We start from the raw sequence: 24420 nt of genomic DNA on the forward strand, positions 1-24420 counted from the left end.
ACATGAGCAGAGAACGGTGTCTGTGTGAACCACAGGAATGAGAAGGAGCAGAAGAGGAGAGAGGGTTCTTCGTTAGTGGTTTACCCATAATGTGCCATAACAATTAACAGCAGGAAGATTCATTATGAGAAATCGTTCAGAGTGATGGCTTTTAAATTAAGTGCCACCACCTTCATCTGTGTGAAACTGATGTTCATTGTAATGCACTAATGTCACATTTCAGGGTTTTTTAGATGATTTGATCTGGGTTCAGTCAAAAAGCAACGTTGCAGGCCTGTTTGTTGCACTATAAAGGCTCAGTACGTGGGATTGGCGACACCGTGACAGCCATTCTGCAGAAATTCACCTATCACAAAAAAAAATGTAAAGTTGAGGTCCACTTGCAAGCTTGTTCTAGGCTTTCAATGACAGACTACTACTTAGACTGTCACGTCATGACAGCTGGACTATCGCCATCTGCTGATGAAGACTGTGAGATGCAGTTGGAAGCCTTTTATCGAGTAGATGCTGTCACCATGTTATTCACCTGTTTCTAGTTGACTCACGGCCTGATCCTGTGTCAGGTGTTGTAACGACAAAGGAGAAACACCACTAGCAGAGGTGCATAGACTTAGCTGTTAAAAATGGCTATTTACATGTTATATAAACTTATTGTATATATTTAGTTTTGGCAATACATTTAGGCAGTCATCACATATTCGGCACCACTTTAGAAACACGGCCTTCGGTGTAGAATTTGACCTTTGTAAACATCCCCAAAGTGTTCAGCCTTAAATAAATAAATAAGACAATATATAAATAATAATAATAATATATAATAATAAAATAATAATATATAATTATATATAATATATATGTTGCAGCTCTGTGAGGGTGTACTTAGACTCAACAGTGATTTGAGCTAAATGCTAACACTAGCACGCTAATATGCTCACCGTGACTATGTAAGCAAGCAGATGCGAAGCAGGTAGGCCTGATGTTTACTATATTCACCGTTAGCATGCTAAAGTAAGGTAATTGGTCATAAATCAAATTATCAGTTAATTTTAAATTATGACTTGATAGTGCTGTATGAAATGTAAGACATTTCACTAATTGTTGTTGGAGGTATTTTAAAGAAAATTTTTTTTGTTTGTTAGTTTGTTTCAATCATACATCCACCCTATCAGCAGGCTAACTGCAGCTAGCTCCTGTCGGCTTTTCACAGAGTTAAATGTCTCTCCTGTTTGTCCAGTTAGCTAGTTACTCAAGAGCTAGCTGCCAACACTGGTTCTTCACTTTGATACTGAGTAATAACTCCAAGCTAACAAGACAGTTTAGCTAGTTAGCAGGGTAGCTAAGTAGCATTTGTAGCCACATTGTGCTAAATAACAGTAGAGGTAAGTTGCAATGCCTGTGAGCCGTGGCTGTTTGCTTGCTGTAGCAGCTGGTCAGTATTTGTTTTAGCATTGCTGTTGCTCTAGCTAACAGAGGTTTAGGAGCTAGCTGGCTAAATGTTGTGGATGTTATTTAGCCTGTAGGAAGGATTGATTTCCCTAGGCATGGTAACAATTTTAAATAAAAGTAGAGGTAAGTTACAATGCACTGTGTTTGGTTGCTTCATTGCTGTAGCTAACGGAAGCTAGCAGGCTACATTTTGTGGACGCTGTTAAGCCTGTAAGACGGATTGATTGCCCATTGCTTGCCTTTGGAGAAATGCCACTTTAAAATAATACTCACTGCACAGAAGCAAAAATGAAATAAATAAAAGGATGGCTTTTAATAATTTATTAAATTGTTTCAGTTTTTATAAGTTCATTTCTATCTTTTTAGACTGTTTGCTTTTATGTTTATGTATTTCGTAATGCCTAACTTATTTATTTAATGCTAAACACTTTGGGGGTGCCATAATAACAAACCATTCCTTATGGTTCTTGAGGCTTAGAGGCTTAAAAGTGTTATCTTGTACTGACAGAAGGCCCTTTCCTACTACTTTCTAATGTAGCTTGGCACTCTTCAGTTAATCCATGAAGCACCAGACACCAGTATAAACATCAACAAAATGTTGCATCGCTGTCTACAACTTCTCTTACATCACCAGGGCAACAGAAACGACTGTAAGGCACTTAAATCAATTCAAAACGTAATTACTTTGATGCTGTTTTAGACCAATTCAGAAGGAGGTCACACGATCCAAGACATGACGCTGCTCTGCAGGCACAATTTTAACCATTGCATAGTTTAACAAAATGGAGACTGTGCTGTAACAGGGCTCTCAATGTATGGCAGGTAGTTATTAACAAAGTCATTCTTATGCAATGTGCTACAACTGCTGAAAACAAACCGCTGGACTACACAACAACCATACACCGTAAAGAATCTACAATATTCTGTATGCATTTGAAAAGCCAAATACAATAGTTAGTCTATGCTTAGATAAAAAAAAAAAAAAAAGGCGAACAAACCACGTTTCGATTTACAGAGGTCATTCCAGTGTTTTGACAATGTCATGCATTTCATACAAAATCCCAAAGCAGTCTCCTTATACTCCTTGGCAATACAAAAACAAAAAAAAACATACTGAATGTGAAATGTCACCACAGCGGTGTAAAAAATAAAACAATAATTTAGGAAATGGATGGAGTAGTATAAAAACCGAGCACTTTGCATCAACACGTTTCTGAAGTGTTTCACTTTGTGTGCTGAAATAGTCGAAAGATCCGTTCTGCAGTCTGATTATTGCAGCCGAGGAGACAATAACAACTGAGCTGATTCATCTTCCTCGCATCGATCGCAAAGATTTATAGGATACGTAACAATCAGTTCTCAAATCAGCTTCTTGTGTGTGTCAGGACTACAACAGGGGTTTTACATTTTTGATTATAAATAAGATTTGGCTAGTTTTGAGACTATTATAAAAAATCTTGAATTTTTATATATATATTTTTAAATTTCAGTATTTCACTGGTTTTGGCAGAGAGGAATGTACAGTGGAAATCCATCTGATACACACTGCTGAGTATGCAGACCTTTCTCTCTTGTTACGGCTTCTTGCTCTTCATGAGACTGAATAAAAGACTAAAAATAGCCATTATAAGTGTTGATTTTGTTTCATTTTAATTTTCTTAAAGGAGACATTTTAGCTTCATATTCTTTAACGTGCTTTCATTAATTATCACCTCTGTTGCTTCTTCAGGCTCTTTTTAAATACCTTGTTTATAAATTAATTTCTTGAGGGGAATGTGTACATAACATCCTGTTTACATAGATACATAAATAAGATCAAATCTACAAATGATTAATATTTGTCAAGGAAGAAATTTCAACTGGAAGACTGACAAAGACTCAGCTAACAGCCAAAAACATGTGCATAGCAATACAACATCGATGTGTACACATCTTAATAAGGCATCGACACATTCAAGTTCAATCTAAGACACGAGGAGTGTAAAGCACTATAGTAATAAATAGATTTTTCTTCTATTATTGCTAGTGATTTAAAAAGCAGTGTTCATCTTCACCACAAAATATCTACATTTCTGACCATTGATTTATAACTTCCCTAGATTCTTTGGAATCAATAGAAATAAACATAATCTAGCCTATATCCAAAGATAAATGCATATTTTTTTTTTTAAATATAAAAACTTCTATTTTTTGTAACTCATTGTCATCAAAGTATTGATTAAAGCAGACATACTTTATAATCAGTCCTTGAAATCAAGGTTGAGGGCTTGAAAAGACAAAGATATCACAAAAAAAAAAAAAAAAAAAAATGGAAAAGATTCAACACATGTAAACACAGGTGAGGGGGGAGAAAACAAAACAAAACAACAAAAACAAATAACACAAACAGGATACAGCCTCTCCAGCAGCTGGGAGTGTGTTAGCTACTGACAGGAACACTTTGCAGGGGGGTTGGAGATGCAGACGAGGTGTCTTCCAGTAGGGGGTGCTAACAGCCCTGCTCGTTCTCATCCATGCTTACACTGCTCTTGCGACTGCTGTCCTTTGAGGCGTCTGGGGAGACGGACGAGAGCAAAGGGTCCCCCCCTCTCACCGGTGATAAGGTGTCTTCCATGAGGATGTCGTTGAGTTTGGAGCCTGGCTTGCCGTGAACGCTGTAGTGGCCCTCGGGGAAGTTAGAGTGGCCTTCGTTAAGCTCCAGGGTGCCGGGCGGTTCTGGAGTGCAGGCGGGGTGGTGTTGGTGATGTGGGTGGAGCGTGTACAGGTCCTGGTGACAGTCCTCCAGAGCGGTCTCCTGTTTGATGGTCCGGGCCCCGAGTTCAGCAGAGCACAGTGAAGAAGCGATGGCCAGACCGTGAGCCCGCGCCTGCATTTCTAACTCCTGCAAGCCACAGACAGACACACAGGCAGCTTAGACAGTGAAGAGTTTCACTTTGTTTCATAATGTCAGTCTTCTTCTATTGTGTTAGGAAGACTAGTCTCAGATCACTGTACTGTTTCAGTTGCTCCATAGGGGGTCATGAACAAAGGCACAGTAATCCAAAGTTTCCCCCCAGTAAATTACTTAGCTGTAGTGGTGAGGGCAGGTGACCTTTTTTGTTTTAAGTCCCCACCTGACCATGACTGTCAGAGCCATTTGCAACTTGTTAAAACTCAGTGGGTTTCCTTTCTTTCCCTGATAGTGCTGCTCCAAACATTTACCGTGAAGCAAACACACAATGCAGACAATCAATCAATGTCAGCTGAGCTCAATCACACAGATCTTAACGCCTCACGTCTTGTGATCAGTTACAAGTTGGTCACAACAGCGACCTCCCTCTTTACCTACGTGGACTTCACTGTGTGAATAAGTGGCTCGGCTTGTTTTACCAGAGCTTTATTTATTTTTATAAATAAATTATTTCTTCTTCTGATGTCAGTGGGGACGTTTATTCCAGACTAACTGCCAGAATAAATGTCAGAAATGTACGATTCTGCAAACCACGGATTTGTTGAAACTTCACATTTCTTTATGTGGCAACTTTATGTTTCTTTAGGTTCAGTTTTCAGTTGTATGTTGTGGCAATGCTGTGGCTGTGCATATGCTCTTATTAAGTTTCGACAAAAAACCCCACTTGATTAGGATTAGGAAAAGATCAGGTTTTGGCTTAAAATACCTTGTTTTGTCGCCACAAACATGGCTGGAAAATGTGTCTCATTAGTAATATTCACTGGTTTCATGATTACTCATGTTGAAACGTTGTGATCTCTCGCTAAAAATAGCGCCTCCAAACTTTAAAAAACACTGTCTCTGGCAGCCATTTTGCCTAGCTGTAATGCTACAACCATCACCTCCATCTTCTAACATAGAGGTCAACTCACACATGTAATGAAAAATATCAATATGGTACGACATGCCCCAAATTTGAACGTCTCCGTGGATTATAATAAAGTTGGTTCTATTGCTCTCCGACTCTACCTTCAGATCACTAGTCGTTATGAAAGAATTTTTTTTACCTGTATCCTCAACATCAGATGTCGATTGGCATGCTCGAGCTTCTTCTGGCGATTCTCCAGCTCCTTGGCCCTCTGCTGCTCCCGCTGTAGCTTCCTGATGTAGTCCACCGACGCCTTCAGGATGGTGCCTTTGTTCCAGCGCATGTCCCTGAAAAATAATCACACAGAAGCCATTAATTGTACACTCTTCGATCCCATATTTTTGATGTCAGACAATCAGCGATTTCCACTCAGCAGAATCCCATTATAGGTTTTTCATTAGATTCTATGGGCTGTTATAATGGAGCACTTTGTGTCATTTAGCTCTGACAGAAGAGAACAATGAGGTGGAACAAAGAGCGACGCTGCTCTGGAGGTCGCAGAGGTGACCGGCGGACATCGGACATTTACGCAGAGGAAGTCACTGAGATCACAAGCAGTCATGAGGATGACCCCGAGCTCCCTGAAGAAATGAAGGTTGCACTGGGTACAATCGATCTTTACTTGACTAACTGAGAAAAACCCCTGTGATAGGTCTTCACAGTTATTCTGGGAAGTGTTTTGATTTTAGGTCAGAAGCCTTGAGGGCAGCCATTTTAAAAACTAGCTTTGAGAATTTCTAATGCTATCAAGAACATGTACCGTATGTTTCTATTTATTTATTCATTATGTGTAATCCGTAGGAAGAGCAATGATGAGTCAGGTCTGTCTGTGAAGGTCAAAGATCAAGATAGAAGAGCTTTAAGTGGTGCTTTTAACCTAAACGATACATGCAGAGTATCAGAGCTTATTTCCACCTTGTGATGGAGCTCCTTAAATGATAGTAAAACAGACAGATCTGTGTCGGGTGCATTGATGTAAAGAATAGATTCACGTTGTTTAAGCCTGTCAGAAACAATATTTACATGCCATCTCAATGAAAAAGTTAAAATAGAAATGCTTTCTTAAGTTCAACTGAAGCGAATATGAGGATTACAACACACATCTGGGTGACGTCGGATGTATTTGGTTAAAAAAAAAAGCCCCTCTGTGTTGTCCTCAGACAGTGGCTACTTGATAAGATGCAATAGAGGGATACTGTACGGACACAAAGAAGGGATTTTGTATTAAAAAAAGACTCTTATTAGCTTCAGTTGAACTTTAAAATAATTTTGTGTACAAAGACTTGTAACTCTTTCAAAACTTTTTTTACAGACTTAGAAAAAAATCCCCAAACCCTTCTGTTTGTTGTCTCTGACCTAAAAAAAAAAAAAAAAACTTTCCCACAGCTGTTGCTTTTCTTGGAACTGCTGGAATAATCTCTTCTACATCGGTCTCTTCTCAGTTATAATCACTTACGTTTCTTGCAGACAGACATGTCTGGACATGGTAGACAAAGTGACAAATGAGTCTTATTGTCAAGGAAATCTGTCTCGAATGAGAAATAAAACAAAGAAAAGGAGGTTGAATAACTTACGGGTCGTTGGATTTTGGAATTAAAGTTCCCAATTCCTTGATTCGATCGTTGATATTAAACCGCCGTCTTCTCTCAACTAAAGAAAACAGAAGAAAAGTTATTAACTGACGAAACACTGTCTGAAATACATATATAAGTATGTTCAAACATTCACATTTACAGAATTGTATATATTGGTTAACTAGGGGCAATTAAAACTCACTCAGATTATGGTTGTCCTTCTTCTGTCGCTCCTTTGCCATCGCCCTTACCTCAGCTGCTGGGAAAAAGGGGTTTGTTCGATCAATAAAACAAAATGAAGCAGTGCAGCATCATAAAATGTGCAGCTGCTAACTCGATTAACCACACGTACCCACAGGGAACCCTTCAGGCCTTTGATAGTTGTCAAATTTGCCGCAGGATCCAGACTTATCCAGCATATGCATGATGGCCGGGGATTGTGAAACTATGTGATGAAAAAAACGTCAGTTACGAACAGTCAGCGTCCCAACACAGATGATGATTACAAGAAGTGGACTATGAATAAAATGCTTCATTATGGGCTGCACAAAGGCCTGGAGAGTCAAGCTCCATATGTATTGTTAGAGCCTCGATAGCTTAGAGGATATTACTGTTAATTCTCATTCATCACAGCGGATATTTCATTTCATTTGATAGATATGTTGTAATGACAGAAACCAGGCATTGAAGTGTTTGTATGTCTCACCAGAGTATTCCCTTTTGATGTTGGGCAGGTTGGCAGGGCACGAGTTGCTGATGGGCATGCCTTGCTGGGACATACCCTGATTACCATACATGTCCATGAGGTTAGCCGGCACTGGGATCTGAGGACACACAGCAGAGACATTAGAGGAAGGATCACAACCCCCTCCTGTGCTCCGTAGATCCTAATCATCCGCAAGATTTAGAATCGATTTTAAGATTTCATTGCTTGTTTCTTTAAAGCCTCGAACGGTCTGACTCCTGCATGTATCTGTGAGCACCTAATGAGCCTGATCGCTGCTTGAGATCCTCCGGCAGGGCCAAAATCTCGACTTTTCTTACATATACAACCTTTAAGTTCTGGGTTTGATTATATTTTTATATATTTGTATTATTGTAAAGCACTTTCTAACTTTGTTTTCGAAAGGTGCTATATAAATAAAGTGTACTATTATCATTAATCAGCATCGAAGGATGAGCATGATGGGAAGGGAGGTGACAAGCCCAAACAAGCCCATTACACAGTAGGGGTGTCACGATTCTCCAAATCCACTTTTGACCCTTCAGTGATTCACCAATTAACAACAAATGATAGACGCTCGGTTTGTCACGAAGTTCGGTTTCGCAAATCAGTGTCGAGTAAGCCATCTTCCGGAGCAAATCAATAAAGGATCTCTGGCAGTGGTACCAGTTCAGTCCAGCTAATGCAGCTGCAGGCTACCGGTAAGCTAGCTGTGCTATTGAGATTGTGAAATGCCTTTTACACTGTGAGATAAAAGTTAAACGGTTGTTATGAAATGCAAAAAAGCATCATGTCACTATTAAAGGAATAATGCAACATTTTGAGGAGACAGATACCACTCTGATGTGAGGCTAAAGACTGGAAACAGGAGAAAAGAGCCTCAGTCCAAAGGTTAAAAGAAATCAGCCTACCAGCACTCGTAAAGCTCACTAATTAACACACTATATCTCACTTCTTTAATCCTCACACACAAGTAAAGTGTAGAAACGACAGTTTGGGGTTTTAAGGGCAGTTTACGTGTGGGACATTTTCCCTTGAGTCCCTGCTGCTTGCCTGGCAACCTCACAGTGACGAGAAGTCTCCAGGAAGTCAGATTTAGATTTATTTTTCTCTTTTAAGATTTTATTTATATTTGCCAATATATACAGGTTTTGTTTTTTCCTCCCTCGTGTGGTGACCTTTAAAGCGTTTGGTCATTTTAACACACATACCGTGTTAGCCATCTGCAGTCCTGGATCCATGAGGCCGAGGATATCATCACTGTAACTGGACTCCAGACTAATAATGTCATCGATGACATCATCCATCTAAAGCATGACAATATAAACACAAAAGCCTGAGTAGCACATCAGAAAAATGGAAAATCTGTGTGTGTGTCGCTGTGAGATAAGTTGGAATTGCACCTCACCTCTTTCTCGCAGTTAGCGTTCAAGGTCAGTAAGGCCATAGGGCTGTTGGGGGCGCTGTTGCCCGGCCCTGGCGGCATGCCCCCGTGGTCAGAGGACTGGTTGGGGCAGGGCAAGCTCAACACCTGAGAGCCAAGCTTTCCCAGGTACCGCTTCACCTGCTGCTGCTGGGAGCGCTGGATGTGGTATTTAGTTGGATTTTCCAGGTGAGTCTGGACCTGTAGGTGGGAAAAGGAAGGGAGAAAGGAGAGAGGGCAGAGTAGCTTGTTTAGAAATAAATCACAACTAGAATGGCACTTGGTAGAGTGCATACCTCCGCCAAGGCCCAACAGCCCCCTTTTGTACTCACTCAAAGATACCAGCCACCTAAATACACCTGATTTGCTTCATCGAGATCCACGCAAAGATGGTAAAAATAAATGTCTCAAATCCGTCCCTTTATCCAGATCCGCACAAAAATTTGATGGGGTCTATTCAGAGCCATGACCCATCCCTCATCCAAGTTTCGTGGATATCCGCCTAGCAGTTTTTGTGTAATCACGCTGACAAACTAACCATCCAACAAACACACAGACACAGCTGAAAACATAACTTCCTTGGCGGAGTTAATAAAATAAGTATGCACTGTAGTCATAATTGCACATGAAATGTGGAATAATCCAGCTTGAAACGGCAACTATATTATTCTTGTAGTCACATTTTATGTTTTGTGACCATGCAGTCTTTTATTAGATAAAACGGAGTCTAAATATACCTCAAAGTCCTGCCCGTCCCTCATATTTCACAGTACTGACTATTATAGACACTAAAATTGTCACATATCTCATAAAGCTTTCGTCGCGTTAAGTTTTTTCTTTTGAGACGCTGTCAAAAGAGTCTTTCTTACATATTTTTCTTGAACTTCTCTGCTTCTCCTCATTTATAGCCAACGTATTTTAAGAGACAAAAATTAGACACCAAACTTTCGGGCATATTGATACATTTGATTGCTGCGGATCATTAATCCCCCCCCCCCGAAGCGCTAATGAGCCAGAAAAAGCTACTGCAGGCAAAAAAAACAAACTTCAGAGAAAGTGTTTGTCAGGCTGCAACACATTTAAAATGGAGCTGCTGCATTCCAGCACACATTCTGAGTCAAAAAATAGAAATAAATCAAAAATGTTTTTAAACATACCTCATAAGGATGGTATCCAAGCATCTCAAGCATCATTTACAGTAAAGTGATCCGTCCAATTTAAAAAAACAAAAAGAAATGTGATTAAGTCCTCTCTGAACTAAGAAGTGCTGTAGCTGCTTCCCTCTTGGTTGCACCAGGAGACTAAAGTCTGTAAGTATGAGAACAGACACTTCCAGCTCATCTTTTAAAAGGCAAGAAAAGTAATTAGTTATGCATGTCAGGGATTCTCAGTGAAGCACAATGAGCTTTTTCAAATGTGTGTTGTTTTATGTAAAATCTGAATTTATTCCTTTATGGTGTATCAAGTGAGACACCATAAAGGAACTGTCAGGATGTGGTGCTAACAGTTAGTGCCTTTGTTTTGCAAGGCCACCCCTTTTACAGAAACTTGCCCGAGGCCATCACTTTGCAGCATCCACTTTTTTAACCCTGTGGATGCTTGTCCACCGTTCGCAGTTTCAACACAGCACAAAGAACAAACTCTGTTACATCCTCGTTTGTCTTGGTCTCCTCACCTCTCAAAAGTGATGGACATTTTTCAATCTGCGACGACAGGCGTACTGCGTCTGGAAATCGATGACTTACAGTCTCGGCCACTTCATTTTTCAAACTGATTCATTTGTTCTGCTAAAGCTCAGAGGATTTGGGTTCATTAACAGAGCTGAGGAGGTCAGAGGCTCTGGATGAACTCTAAGCTACCTCTTACATTTCTCTGAAAACTCTTGCAGTTTGCACACTGCACTCGACAGCTGAAAAGATACTGTGACTGAACTAATACAGTACATATAAAAGACACAAAAACTCCCAACAGCAGGCTGCCTTAATAATCGATTATCGATTAATCATTGATCATATATGAAATATGTTGGATCTTTTTCCATCAGCAAACTGTTTTAACCACTGACACGATCTGTGTTTGATGTAAAATCAGAGTCGGCTACATCAGCAGATAAAAGAACAGTTAAAGTAAACATAAAGTTACTTGAATTTTAAATTGAAATAACACAAAATAACGACATTTTAATTATGGCGCTCTGTGTCACTGTTCAACAACTGCTGTTCAACAACTGCTGTTCAACTTTGTGTCAAATGTCTTTTTGTATCTTTTAAATTACATATTACTTGTACTTTAATCAAATACATTTTCTCATACCAGTATGTTGTGTCTTATTTGGATATATTTGAAAAGCAAGTATCTGTCATCTGTTATTGTAAAATACTTTTTGATGTATTTGTGCCCGTCTCCGATTGTCGACTAAGACATTTTTAATCGGTTAATTTCTTAACGGTGATTAATCGATTAATCATTAACATCCCTATTCACAGTACATGGAGTCTAAGATAAAGAGAAGACTCAATATCAATAATAACATAATGCTGTCCATTCACTTATTAAGAAAATATCTGCACCACTCCACCAATCTTTCAAAGTTGCCTCCACTGATGACACTCAGCAGTTAAGTTGCACTATGGGTAATGTAGGCACCAGGGTAAAGCAGTCAACTGGTCTGCACTGCGCTCCTGTAACACTGTTGGAGTCATTATGGACAGTTTAAAAACAAACGATCAAAATCGATACAGCAGAACCAGAAATATCACCATTTTTATTCCACGCATTCTTCTTTTCAAACCTTCATTACCCACAATGCAACTCACTGGAAGCAATTTATCAGATTACTTGCAGTTTCCCAATGGAGTCATAAAAGGCTTTATACTACTTTTTTCACATATGCAGTAGTTCTCCTCGAGACCTGTAAACACACTTTAATCTGTAAAATTGGTGGAGTTACCCTTTAATGTCCTCAATTACAATTAAAGGTAAATTCTTAACCATTTTTTTTCAAGACCTGCGGGTCCTGTTATTTCTTTACTTGTGGATGGGAATAATAATGGACTCCTTTATGAATATAGGGACACAAATAAATTACGGACTTATTATGACAGTGTTTCTTACAACTCTGCAGCTGTGCTTGTATTTTTGGCCTTGTTTTTCTTGTTTTGTGCCCCTAATACTCAACATTCATGTTTGCATCAGTGTTTGCTGTGTCTTTCTGTTTTTCTTGTGTTGTCTCGTTTCCAGGGAAATTGGGGGAGGAGAGAAAGGGATGGGGAATATGAGGATAGTAATTGTGCCATTAGTCTGGTTTGTTTACCCATCTTTGTAAATACAAATATGCTGAGAAAAATTAAATGCAATCAGTATATTCTTTGGAAAGTGAACTGAACGCGTGTCACACCTGTTATCGCTCTGCTCGTCCTCCTCTATTGTTTCAAATATTAAGGAACAATCAGGTCACGCCAGCTTACACGACCGTCTTTCCGTGACTTTCAAATTTTTCCACTTCACTCTAAAGAACAGAAACTCTTTCAGAGTCTCTTCTCCACGCTCGGACACAGTGCCACTATTCTGCAGGGGATGCTCATGTGAGAGGTGCATTAACATATATCCCCAGCAGGTATGACTGAGATCACCTTGGGCTGTAAATCATCCTTACGGGGTCGTATAGCTGACGCCACTGAGGGGGCATTTTTACAGCACATGAATGACTCATTAAGAAGAAGCAGATCACGCTTTGGGCTAAAGTGCACAAGAATGAGATTCATTACTGTTGGTCACTAAAAGTCTTTACCCTGCTTTATTTATGGTGTTTAACGCTGGTTTGATACTGTTGCTGATATTAACAGATCAATCAATCCCACTGTCTTCAGATCAACAATAACTCGGCTGCTCTGCAGATCCAGTCACCACCAACATGCAGACATCACTTTATAAACTCAAGTTTCAAATAACCATTATAAATGAAGTAATGTGGTGCTCAATATGGACCACAGTGAGACATTGGTGCTAAATATAGACTGTAAAGGGCTGCAGAGTATTCAGAAACCTAATCCACATGGATCTACTTGAGCCATAAATGAGCAATCCAATTATTTACAGTCGCATGCAGAACTGATTGGTAAACAAACTGTGAAGAGTTGTTAACTATGGCGTTCATAAACTTTAGGTTGGTACAAAAGTTGGCACGTGGCTAATTAATCTCTTCATGTATCTTTATCATCTCTATTATCACAATTTTAATCTTACTCTCCCTCTCACATAGTGCATTGATTTTCTGATTCATCTGTAGGTCATTTCCTCGATCAATTCTTTATTAAAAGTTTCGTCTTCAAAGTTTTAGAAAAACTGCCTAATATCTGAAAACGAAACATGAAAATATGCACTTTTTTCCTTTAATCAAAGTGGCTTCTTTTCATTTGTCAGCTGGCGCACATAAAAAAAAAAAAAATAGTTTGCTCTTTCTGTCTCATCAGTTGCTTCTTGTCATCGTTACACACTTCAGGCGTTCCTTCTGGCCTCGAGGATCACTGAGCGTGTTGTCCTTCTCTGCGTGGAAACAATAATCACTTTATAGCAAGTTGGTTTGGAGAAAAAAGAAGTGACCAGAGCTTCTTTAGCAAGGACAACCTTTGTCATTTAGCCTGCTATGAGCCTCTGACACAACTCATGGCATTGTCTAGACGAGCCAACACTTAAAGTTTGGTTTGGTCTCAGCTTCTCTGCCTTGTTTCCTGGCCGTTTTATTTATTTTAGAGTGTGGAGGCTTTTTTTTTTTACTTATTACTGTGAGGTTCATCTCATGTCTTGCCTCAGGATAATGGTAATATTATATAGTAATATTTCTACTCCTGAAAAATGTTCATTTTATTATTTTTGGCTGTGTTTCTGTGCCCTGGCCTAAACACACTGCATGCCAGTGATTCCCAACATTTTGTCAATTTGTGGTGACATATCACAGGTTACACACAGTGTGTACACAGGTTGTGTCCAGTACAACAACATCCTTCAAATATGTTTTAAAGAAAAGTCTAACAAGAGGAATTTGTGCAGCAGAAATACGTTTTGCTCTTACTTTCCTGTCTTGTTAATCATCTTACGACTCATCTATATGTACAGCAAGAAGTTGTCTTACATTACATTACACCCACTGACTCTGTGTCTCTTTTACTGTCTCGTATAAATTCACATATCCGCAGAACTGATAGCTGTCGCTGTCTAAAAATAGAAACAAAGACACCGTACAAAGGATACAACTGTCTCTCACTTACTCTCTCTCTCACACACACACACACACACACTACGAATAGAAACAAAGAGGTCACTGTGGGCATTAAGTTCACAACAGAAGAGTTTAAGGTAAATAAAGTCAAATAAAAATACCATTATAACTACACATATAAACCTTCTGTTACAGTAGCTGCAACAGTCGACTCCTTCTCTCTTTGATTTCCTCGCAGCACAAATTATTTTCAGGGCTTGAAACGATTAGTCGATCAATGGATCATTAGTCTGCAGAGAGCAGCGGGGATGACGTTCTTCTGTGGGCTGACCCAGAAGTTAGTGAAGCCCTGGTTCCCCTCCACAGGAAGCCTATGAGATTTTTTTTTATTGAATTAAATTGGAAACTGGATTTTTCATACTTTTCAAACATTTTATAGACTGAGAGATTAATCGGTTAACTGAGGAAATAAGCAGATATGAACGTTGTTGGGTACAGCCCTTATTTGATGAATTTTTACAGGGTTTTTTATCTGCTGGTTCGTCCGATGTGGGAATTTGCTGCTTTTCTTTGTCTCATATGATAGTTACACTAAGCTCAACCTTGGGTTTTTGTGCCTTCTCCACGGTTTCATGACATTTTATAGACAATAGTGATTGTTCGGTTGTTGTTAAAACAATTAGGAGACCGATCAGTTATGAAAATATAAATAAACATTGGTCTCAGTCTCGCTGATTACTCAACCAACAGTTTGTTTCGTCTTAAACTACATTAAATTGAGACATCAGTGTTTCTTTGAGCTTGTTTTTGTCTTCGGGGACTTCTTAAATTATCGCACATAATTAGATGATCTCACTGCTCTGAGTTCACTGGAGCCCCCCGAGGGCTGCAGAACTCGGGGTGGAACATCCAGGCCTTGTCAGTACATACTGTAGCTATTGTAATGATGAACCGATCTGAGGGTGAAAAACTATCTGTTTTTAAAAGACCCCGAGACAGTGAAAAAAGATTATTTTCATGGTTTGTATACACAGCGCACACATCTAGACAGACTGGACTTCTACAGGGTCTTTGTCTCAATCTATACACGGTGGTTTGCACATTTACGCATCGGTCTTGGATCTCTAAGAGTCCTAAATAAACTGTGATACATCTCAAAACACTGTTATCATTTAGTTTGTCAGCTTTTACAAAACAGTGGGGCAGAGAAATGGATTCTAGAGAGATCTGGGCGCCAGCAGGACTTGAACTTTACTTTACCCAGCTTCACTTCATGTCCTCTTTCCAAAATACACTGTTTGGAAATGCGACATCAACCGCTAGCTCTCAGCATCTGCAACCACGGCAAACAAGACAGCTTGTTGTTTATCAGCTCGTCTTAAGCCGTCAACAGCCCAGAGGGCATCAGCAACATAACCTCCAAAGAGTCAGATACACTCTGCAGAAACAAGCACAAAGCGTCCTGCTGTCCTCAGACGGGACACTGGTTGTTTTTTTGTTTTTTTTTGACTTGCCTGCTTTGGGCATTTAATGATGGTCCAACCAGGATACATTAACAAGAATGCCTCCCTTTTGCAACGCAGGCTGGAAGAATAATAGGCCACTTTGTCCCACAGTTAAGCTGCTAACGTGCTCTGTGGAACATGCAGACAACAACTGTGATGCTAATGTGAGCAGCTACTTCAAGAGCAACCTGCGGTCTTCTCCTCCTCTGACGCATTGTCATGCTGTTACGCAAAAGCTTGGCAAATTACAGCCAAAATACAAACCTTGTGTCCCGAAATGATAGATGTTGTGTAAGATTAGCTTAACAGCCTATAATAGGTTGTGACAGTGTGGTTTGCTGTTTTCCTCATAGCTGTAATAATTAGAAATCTAATATTAAATTACTTTGATGAATTGTATTAAGCAATATTGGCTTATGTAAACAGCAATTTCCATTCATTCAAATACCGTACATTTTTTTGAGGTACTTGTACTTTACTTTACTTTACACTTCTAGTCCACTACATTTATTTGATAACTTTACTTACTTTGTAGACCACATGCTGCAACAGAGCCAAAGTAGTGGATTTTTCAAATTAATCTATTTTGTCGATAAACAACAACAACGACAACAACAACAACAACAACACAGTTTCAGAAAAATGCTGAATGTCCCGTCCGATAATCAGTTGACCCGGAGTATGCAGTATACAGGATTTCCACAGTAAGACCACTACTGCCACAGCTAGATAAAACAGGATCCTGAATTATAATCTACATAACAAAACACCAACAACTGCATAGAAGCAGCCCTTCAATCGTGATTAATTAACCAAAATGAACAACATTAGTGCTGCAAACCACTTGGAGCACTAGATACAAAACCAAGACCAACAGGGACAGACGTGGAACAAATACCAAAAAATCTGCAGCTGCCACCACCGCTGCAAAACAATTACAGAAGAAGCGCTGGTACATACTCAGTGTCCCACCCACAACACTGCCTGATTAGTTTCACACCACAAATAAGAGCGTGTAAACACTGAATAATCTGAATCTGCAAAGTGACTAGTAACTAAAGCTATCAAATAAAAGTAGTGGAGTGAAAATATGAAGTGAATGGTGTCTCTGTCTCAGCCACTCCGCCCTCCTATCACTTGTTTATGCTCTATGTAACTTCAGTGAGAGGGTAGGATCACAGCGTTACACGCGTTTACTTCAACATACAAGTTTCCAATGTTGTTGTGACGTAAAGAGTTTTGTTTGTAGTTAGCACCTACGTTACATCTGAAACATTGTTACAGACCTGGGATTTGTATTTACGACGGCGGTGTTGCACTCAGAAAGTGTTGGGGGGCGCCAAATCACACAAAATGCAGATTTCTACATAATGTTGCTTTAATTATAGTGCCTCAAAATTGTACTTAAGTACAGATCTTGAGTTAAATGTACTCCATGACTGTTTATTTCGAAATTTTGACAGCAAGATTTTTTATTTTTACTGCAAATGTATATCAGTTCCAAATTCTGGTTATTGGTCTCATTAATTGCTAATATTCGGTATCGGCCATGAAAAAAACAATATCTGTCGATCCCCATCAGATACTGTAAGACTTGAACTTAAGTCTCATGCCTATGAGTGACTTTCACTTTTTAGTAATATTTTGACATACTCAATATTCAAGTATAACGTTTGGGTACTTTTTTTTACGACACTGATGATTAAACTCTGCACACTAAATATGTTTTCACTCAAACTACCCAATATAAAGTATATTAAGTCGTCACTTTCAAATTAAAGATTACAAAATCTGTGTTTCCATCAATTGTCTTGTTGCATTAACTCGCAAATCAACCGAAATGAGACATCTGAGTGGCATCTTTGCATACTTTCTGATGTATATCGGTCACGAGCTGCAAGCATCGTATAATCCAAAAGAAACGTACATTTTTTACAGGGTTGAAGAGTACTTTGTTCTTTTCATGGCACCATAAATCCTCTGAAAAAAAATGTCCAGAAATCATTTTTTAACCCTTTTAGGAAGTTATCCTACATAAATATCAAAGCTAGTGTTTTTTTTTTCTCTTAAATATGCCGTGGAATGAAAGCAGTGGGGGCTAATTACGAGCATTCTTCACTGAATTAGCGTTCGGTGTGTGGTAAGGCTGTGCTCGCCTTTGTCTTGATCCCTAAACTGATCCCGTACTTATTCCCCAGAAGGTCAGAGGTCACTTGGTTAATTAAGGGTCCAATCAGTCTTTAGATAAACTCATCTGAGCTTAATGTTTGCACTTTTTGAGGTCCAGCAGCTCTGCCTGGTACCCCTTGAGCTTTGTGTGGACTCTGCTAATCTACCCACAGACAGGGGAGCAGGTTAACCCAGCTCAACAGCGCCAAGCTGGAACGGCCTTTTCATTTGAGGACTTCAGTCAATGAAGAATGTCTGTAAGCTCTCGCCAAAGCAGAGAAATTACTCTAACTTGATGTATTGTACACAGGGTGAGGGTTCGGGGTGGGGGCGTCCTAAACCTCTCAAAGAGCTGCAGATTATGGAGAGTAAGTAATGTTTATGCTGCATGAGGAGGGCTATGTTTTCAATGGCTATACTGTATTTCAGTGCTTCACCGCTGGCCCATGCCACACACATCCAGGGTGATGAAGTGTGGCTAATCAAGTAACCATGAAATCTGTGAATGTGTTGTGGATGGATTAAGTTAAACGGAGATTACTCAATAGCTCACAGTGTATCAGTTCTTCATGCTATACCTAATGTGAGGTGAGACAATGAAAACTTTAATTCGAAGGGTCTAAACAAAGTATGCACAGCCTATGTAGCGGCTAGAGTTTCTTTCTGAATGTAATATTTCATAACCATGTCTGATATAACTTTACTTTTTTACTACTCCCCATTGAAGCATCATCAAGTGACTAGAGCCTATTTAAAGCTGCTTAAAAGTATTTTAAATAAGTAGATAGTATCGTCTTAGAAAGTAAAATGCACAAACACAATTTTATATTTTTGGGCAAGAGTCCCTAAAGTGTCACATATTCTTTAAAAAAAATCAAAAAAGGGAAAAATCAATGGCAAAACCTTGTCACCTAGCTAAAAACAGAGAATCTAAAAACACATGGAGAGGTAAATACATAAAAACACCAGCAGATCTGCATGGGTCCTCCACAAACTTTTCCAAAAACCCTTCACAATGACGTAAAAAAACGAATTTTCCAAAAAAAGAACACACACAAACTTGAGACTGGAGCGACGTCAGCGTTTTCTCAGAAACGCCGACGCAAAATCCTCAAAATCTTTCACAATCACACACTTTGTCCAGTTAATCACCAAAGATAAAGTAACTAGAAAAACAGAATAAACACAGAGCAACAAAACAGCCACACGTCCACCGCCGCACAACACAGCACAACAGCTTTTCTCTCAACACTTCACAAAGATTTACCAGCTCCCTCACGATAGCACATGCAGAAGTAGAACATGAAAACTTACCCAAAGTCTCTCGTTAAATGCGCCCGCAAGCACGACGGTCTCTACTCGCACAGAAAATCTTAACAGTCTCCTGTCCCTCGGACTGCCAGGGAATCAAAGCTATGAAAAGATGTGAATCTAGCTGAGCAAATAGGATTAAAGATGGCTAAATCCAAATGGCTGGAAGCACAGCATGCATTAAAGAGGAATTCTCTCAGGAAAGATAATCCCCATATACGCATTTTAACACACTTCACTCACTCCCGTGTTTTTTTCAGTCATAGTAAAACCTCGATTGCCTGACTGTCCGCACACACACACACGAGTCAATAACTTCTATAAATACAGGGCTGCCTGGACTGCAACAGTGACACATGCAACTTCTAATTCCAGAGGTGGAAAAACTTTACACTGTAATAACTTTGACTAATCATTCACGCCGCCCTCTCCCTCCCGACAAACTAGAGCCACGGCTGCTTACCTTGAGCACCTCCATTGGCACCTGGGCAGTGGGCGGCAAACTGGCAGGGACACTGACATTGATGGCAGGGGTCTGGGCCGCGGTGGTTTGTGGGTACTGAGAGGCCTGTTGTCTCTGCTGCTCCCGCCGCTCCTGCTCCTGAAGCTGCTCCCGCATCAGCTGTTGGCGAAGCAGGATGCGTGATGTCATGGCCGAGGAGCTCAGCGGGGGTTTTGAGGAGCCGTGCTGGTCCGACGGGCTGCTGGCGGAGGAGGGTTTGGGGGTTCGGGGAGAAAAAGATGTCAGATGAGCGAGCAGAGACGGCGGGGATGTGAAGATAGCAAAGGACAGAGAGTGATAACAGAGAGAGGGGAGACGGAGGTCAGACGAGGAAGAGGAGGTCAAGCAAAAGAGACACGGGAGGAGAGAGATTAGAGGGAGCGGAGAGCAGAAAAAGGGAGAAGATAAAGGGAAGGCAGATGAAATAAAAGGTCAGTGTGAGGATGACTGAAGGGGCAGAGATCAAAAGGAAAATCTACAACGGCTAGTCGATTATCTGATCTAATCGTCTCAGCCATTTTTTCAGCAAAACTGTGGCACTGTGAAAATTAACAATTTTGACTTTATTAAACTGAAGTCATTTTTCAAGCAAATATGCCAAACGTAACATTTGTCCGAACCAAAGCTGCAACGTTTAGTTAATTAATTAATTAGAGGTGCAACGTGTGAGAATTTCCCACCTCTCAAACAAACAGGGGGCAGCATATCACCGGAGTAACCGCTAACTGCTGCTAAGATTAGCTGCCATTGGCTAGTTAGCTCAGTTAATTGTGCTGCTAGCGGTCCGGACTGGGTGCTCTAGGACCAGTCGAGGGTCAGTGTTTACACCACTAGCACTGGCGCTTTGGATCGGAACGGGCCAGGGGTGGCTGGTTAGCATGCTAACAAAAATTTGCACATATTGCCCCTTTAATCAATAGATTGAAATCTAATTTTCCTGTATTATGATAATTGGTTAATCATTTCAGTAAATTTCTTTCGCAAAAATGTCTGAGTGAGTACAACAGGGGACTGTTGGGCCTTGGCGGAGGTATGCACTCTGCTGAGTGCTATTCTAGTTTATGATGCCAATGAAATGCCTTTGAGTTTTGGACTGTTGCTCAGACAAAACAGCTATTAAAAAACATATTTGGGCTCTAGGAAAAATAAAGATAAAGAGGAAATAATTGCTGAATGAAAGTACCGTAATTTTAAGATGCATAGATTCATTATTATTCCTTAAAAAGATAAATACTACCAATGAAACCACTTCAGTGTCAAGGCATCAATTAAAAAGCCAGTTTCAGCAGCCTGAGCGCTCTGATTCTGATGATTTAGGAGAGCAAAAAAGCTTCCAGCTGCACTCACAAAGCGTTTGACGACACAACAGAAAGAGGAACAGTTTTGATAAAAGGTTGCTTCAGTTTTCCCACTCCCTTAAATTTAGACGGCTGCTCCCCAGACAGAGCCCTGCAGTCCTAAAATAGAGAGACTCTGCTGAAGCAGAAGTTGTCGGTATGAAGCCTTCATCGAGTGAGTGATCCTTCTGACAAAACCCAGTAAAACGTCTGGCCAATCCAGCTGTGCAGTAATCGCACTAATTAGCCAGCGGAGTCAAACACAGCTTCGGTCTACAGCGTGTTCAGTGGGTGTTGAGCCCTCTACATACCATAATTCCCCCCCCACCCCTCCAGCACTGCATATAATCTCATTGTCTGATACCCCACCCACTGAACCCTGCACAAAATATGTGCAATACAAGATACTTTTTCTAGTTTTTCTGATTTTTATCACAGTAAAACAACAACAACTCAACTGAATAACTTCTCAAGACAACGCTGCTACAAATTAAGAATTATTGATCCCGGACAAATCAATGAATTCAAGTAGATTTAGTGACTGAACAAAGACTGTAGCTTGTTCTCTGAAAGTACAGAAGAACTTTGGGTCTCTCAATCCGACAGCTACTTTTTTTTTTGTCCGGTTCCTTTGTACTTCACCCAATAGAATCAGGTTTAGCGTTTATGCATAATTCCCTTGTCTGTGTGACTTTGGGCGATTGTGCTTCCTTTCATCCTCTAAGTTTCAAACAAAAGTCACTGGATCTTATTATTTAACAGCTTTTTTTTTTTGTTCATTTCCACTGCCAGAGCTGAATCCTTTGATTTTTTTTTCTTTTCTTTAATCTGTTTCACTTTTTGACTGTTCAAAACAATAGCAGTTTAATTTCCTCGTCCTTCTTGTTTCCAGTTTGAATACTCATAAAAGGTGAAGTATAACAATTAAAAATACAGATGACACGACCGTTACATATCGGATATGATCTTTACCATATTCCTTCTAAAACAGCGCACTTAAATTTCATATAGTGTAACGATGTCGAACATATTTTTCAAATTTAATGTGCCGGAAAAATCAACTGGTAACACACCCACACCCTGACACACACGCTCATGGACACTTCACTGGAAAGTAACTCAGTACACAGTATATACTCAATTACAGGCGTGTACTCAAGTACAATTTTACTTTCAGTATTTAAAATGTGGTATATGGACTTTTCTACTCGTCTACTGACTTCTCAACACTTGCTTTAGACCACTTCACCCAAAGTTACAAGAATTTCATCAGTCGACTTGAATCGCTCTACTTGGAATGATGAATCATTAGATTAACTGATCGGGCTGATTTCCTAGTGCAGTTTATCAAACAACCTAAGTAGGCCCTGCTTTGTTTGATAAACTGATAAAGAATGATTGTAATTGGTGGCTCGCTGTGTATGCAGAGCGTGCCTGTCACTCTCAATCAAAAAACTGTACGTATCCAAGAACTTTTAAACAGGACTAAACCAGACCGGCTTCCCTTGTGGATAATTCATGGAAAATTAGAACCGTGCGAGTTTTGCTTTTCTTCTTGAAGCAAAAAAGTTGTAGCATGTGTTTTAGTTAATTTGCCTCATGTGACAATGCACATCCTGCAATTTGTCTATAGCTAATGAGCAATTTGGGATTCAGTGTCTTGCCCAAGGATACTTGCTTACATTTGCTTATTAGCACTATGTTGTTCACCATTTTTACCATTTTAGCTCAGTTTTTTAGCATGCTAACATTTGCTAATTAACACCATGTAGTTTACCATGTTCACCCCTTGAGTTAAGTTTGTAAGCATGCTAACATTTGCTAATTAGCACTATGTTGTTTACCATGTTCATCATTTTAGTTTAGTTTGTTAGCATGCTAAAACTAGTTAATTAGCACTATGTTGTTTACCATGTTCATCATTTTAGTTTAGTTTGTCAGCATGCTAACACTTGCTAATTAGCACTATGTTGTTTACCATGTTCACCATCTTAGTTGAATTTTAATTTGTCTGAAAAGCGCTAAATGCTATTAGCTTTTGGCAGCAATTGAGCATAAACCAACTTGCAAACACCTTGCGAGGGCCCCATGGATATCTGTGTCATATTTCATGGCAATCAATTCAGTAGTTGTCAAGAGATTTCAATAAAGAAGTCAAAGAAGTCAACCAGATGGTAGCGCTAGAGGAAAAGTCAAACGATCACCAAAGTCAGTGGGCTTTGTCCTCCGGGCAGAATGAAGGTCTCTACAGAATTTCTTGTTGTTGTGATATTTCATTCTGGACCAAAGTGGAACAACTTATCAGTCCAACCTAACACCCACAGAACTTTCATTTGAGAGTTTAGAAACATTTCATGACAATATATTAGCAGATATTTGTTGTAAAAACCTTTCTTATAGGAGTCCATTCAATGTGTATTTTACAGGAAAACCAAGATATGTACTGAGTGGGACATTTGCCAGCTATACTGTAAACTTGTCAGCGCTCTCTGGTGGACAACATACGTAATGGCGATAGTATTTCTAAATCACCCAATTACTTTTTACTTATCAACCGACATGAACACCAATATCAAGATATCTGTGATAAGCCAACATCGGCTGATCGGTGATGTACAGGTCAGACTGTACTTGACATCATTTATTAAATAAATGTCAGAAAGTTAACAACAACCACGTTATCAAATGTCTGCAGTTAGAATAACAGGAAATGAATCCCAGCATGTTTCCAAATATAGGAAATGGTTGATAGCTGGGATAAATTGAAATTTGTTGCTTCTCATGATTCGTCTTTAATGCATTTCTGATTATCAGATTGACTTGTGTGTGTTTATGTGTGTGTTTATGTGCGTGCATGAACGACCAGAAGCCTCTCTCTCTCTCTGTGTTTCTTCCTTTTCCACTGTTTGGTGGCTTTGTGCCAGTCAGACCCCTGAAACACATAAAAAGCTCTTTTGTCCTTTTTAACTTTTTTCCCTCGTGTGTGTGTGCACCTCCTCTCATGTTTGTGTGTATCTCAAAGAGGAAAAAAAACAAAAAAAAAACAACAAAAAAACAATGGCTGCACAGTGTTGGAGAGCCCCACCCACCCAACTCATGATTCCTCTGATTCTGCTCACTACTCCTACTTCCGTTCCTCCATCATAGTCTATTAGTCCAACAAGTCAGAGCCGAGTCTCTGATGGAGGACAGTAAGGCAGACAGACAGACAGACAGCAGTCAAACAGGGACATGAAGCAGCTTTGCATCCAGACATAGGAGAGGGTTGAGTCTGATAAGAGTCAGAACACAGAGCTGTGAAAGTGAAATAATGTGCAGAATTACTGCTGCTAATTGAAGCTAATAGCTCTGCCT

General features: G+C 39.8%; 1 protein-coding gene across 2 annotated transcripts in view; it reads right to left on the minus strand.

Annotated features, from left to right (window-relative positions):
• Positions 1-2948: 2948 nt before the first annotated feature.
• Positions 2949-24420, minus strand: part of LOC140999951 (microphthalmia-associated transcription factor-like) — a 30527-nt gene continuing 9055 nt past the window's right edge. Inside the window, exons 2-10 of one of the 2 annotated variants that reach the window (XM_073470550.1) lie at positions 19691-19928; positions 9010-9225; positions 8813-8908; positions 7584-7701; positions 7230-7322; positions 7080-7133; positions 6878-6953; positions 5443-5590; positions 2949-4327 (exon numbers count right to left, since the gene is read on the minus strand). In XM_073470550.1, coding sequence (XP_073326651.1) covers positions 3935-4327; positions 5443-5590; positions 6878-6953; positions 7080-7133; positions 7230-7322; positions 7584-7701; positions 8813-8908; positions 9010-9225; positions 19691-19928 — 1432 coding nt within the window. In that variant the 3' untranslated portion in view covers positions 2949-3934. Of the gene's footprint in view, positions 4328-5442; positions 5591-6877; positions 6954-7079; positions 7134-7229; positions 7323-7583; positions 7702-8812; positions 8909-9009; positions 9226-19690; positions 19932-24420 lie in introns of both variants that reach the window. The other variant, XM_073470549.1, reaches the window with a different exon arrangement.

This window comes from Pagrus major, chromosome 7, assembly GCF_040436345.1.
Source record: "Pagrus major chromosome 7, Pma_NU_1.0".
Lineage (NCBI taxonomy): Eukaryota > Metazoa > Chordata > Actinopteri > Spariformes > Sparidae > Pagrus > Pagrus major.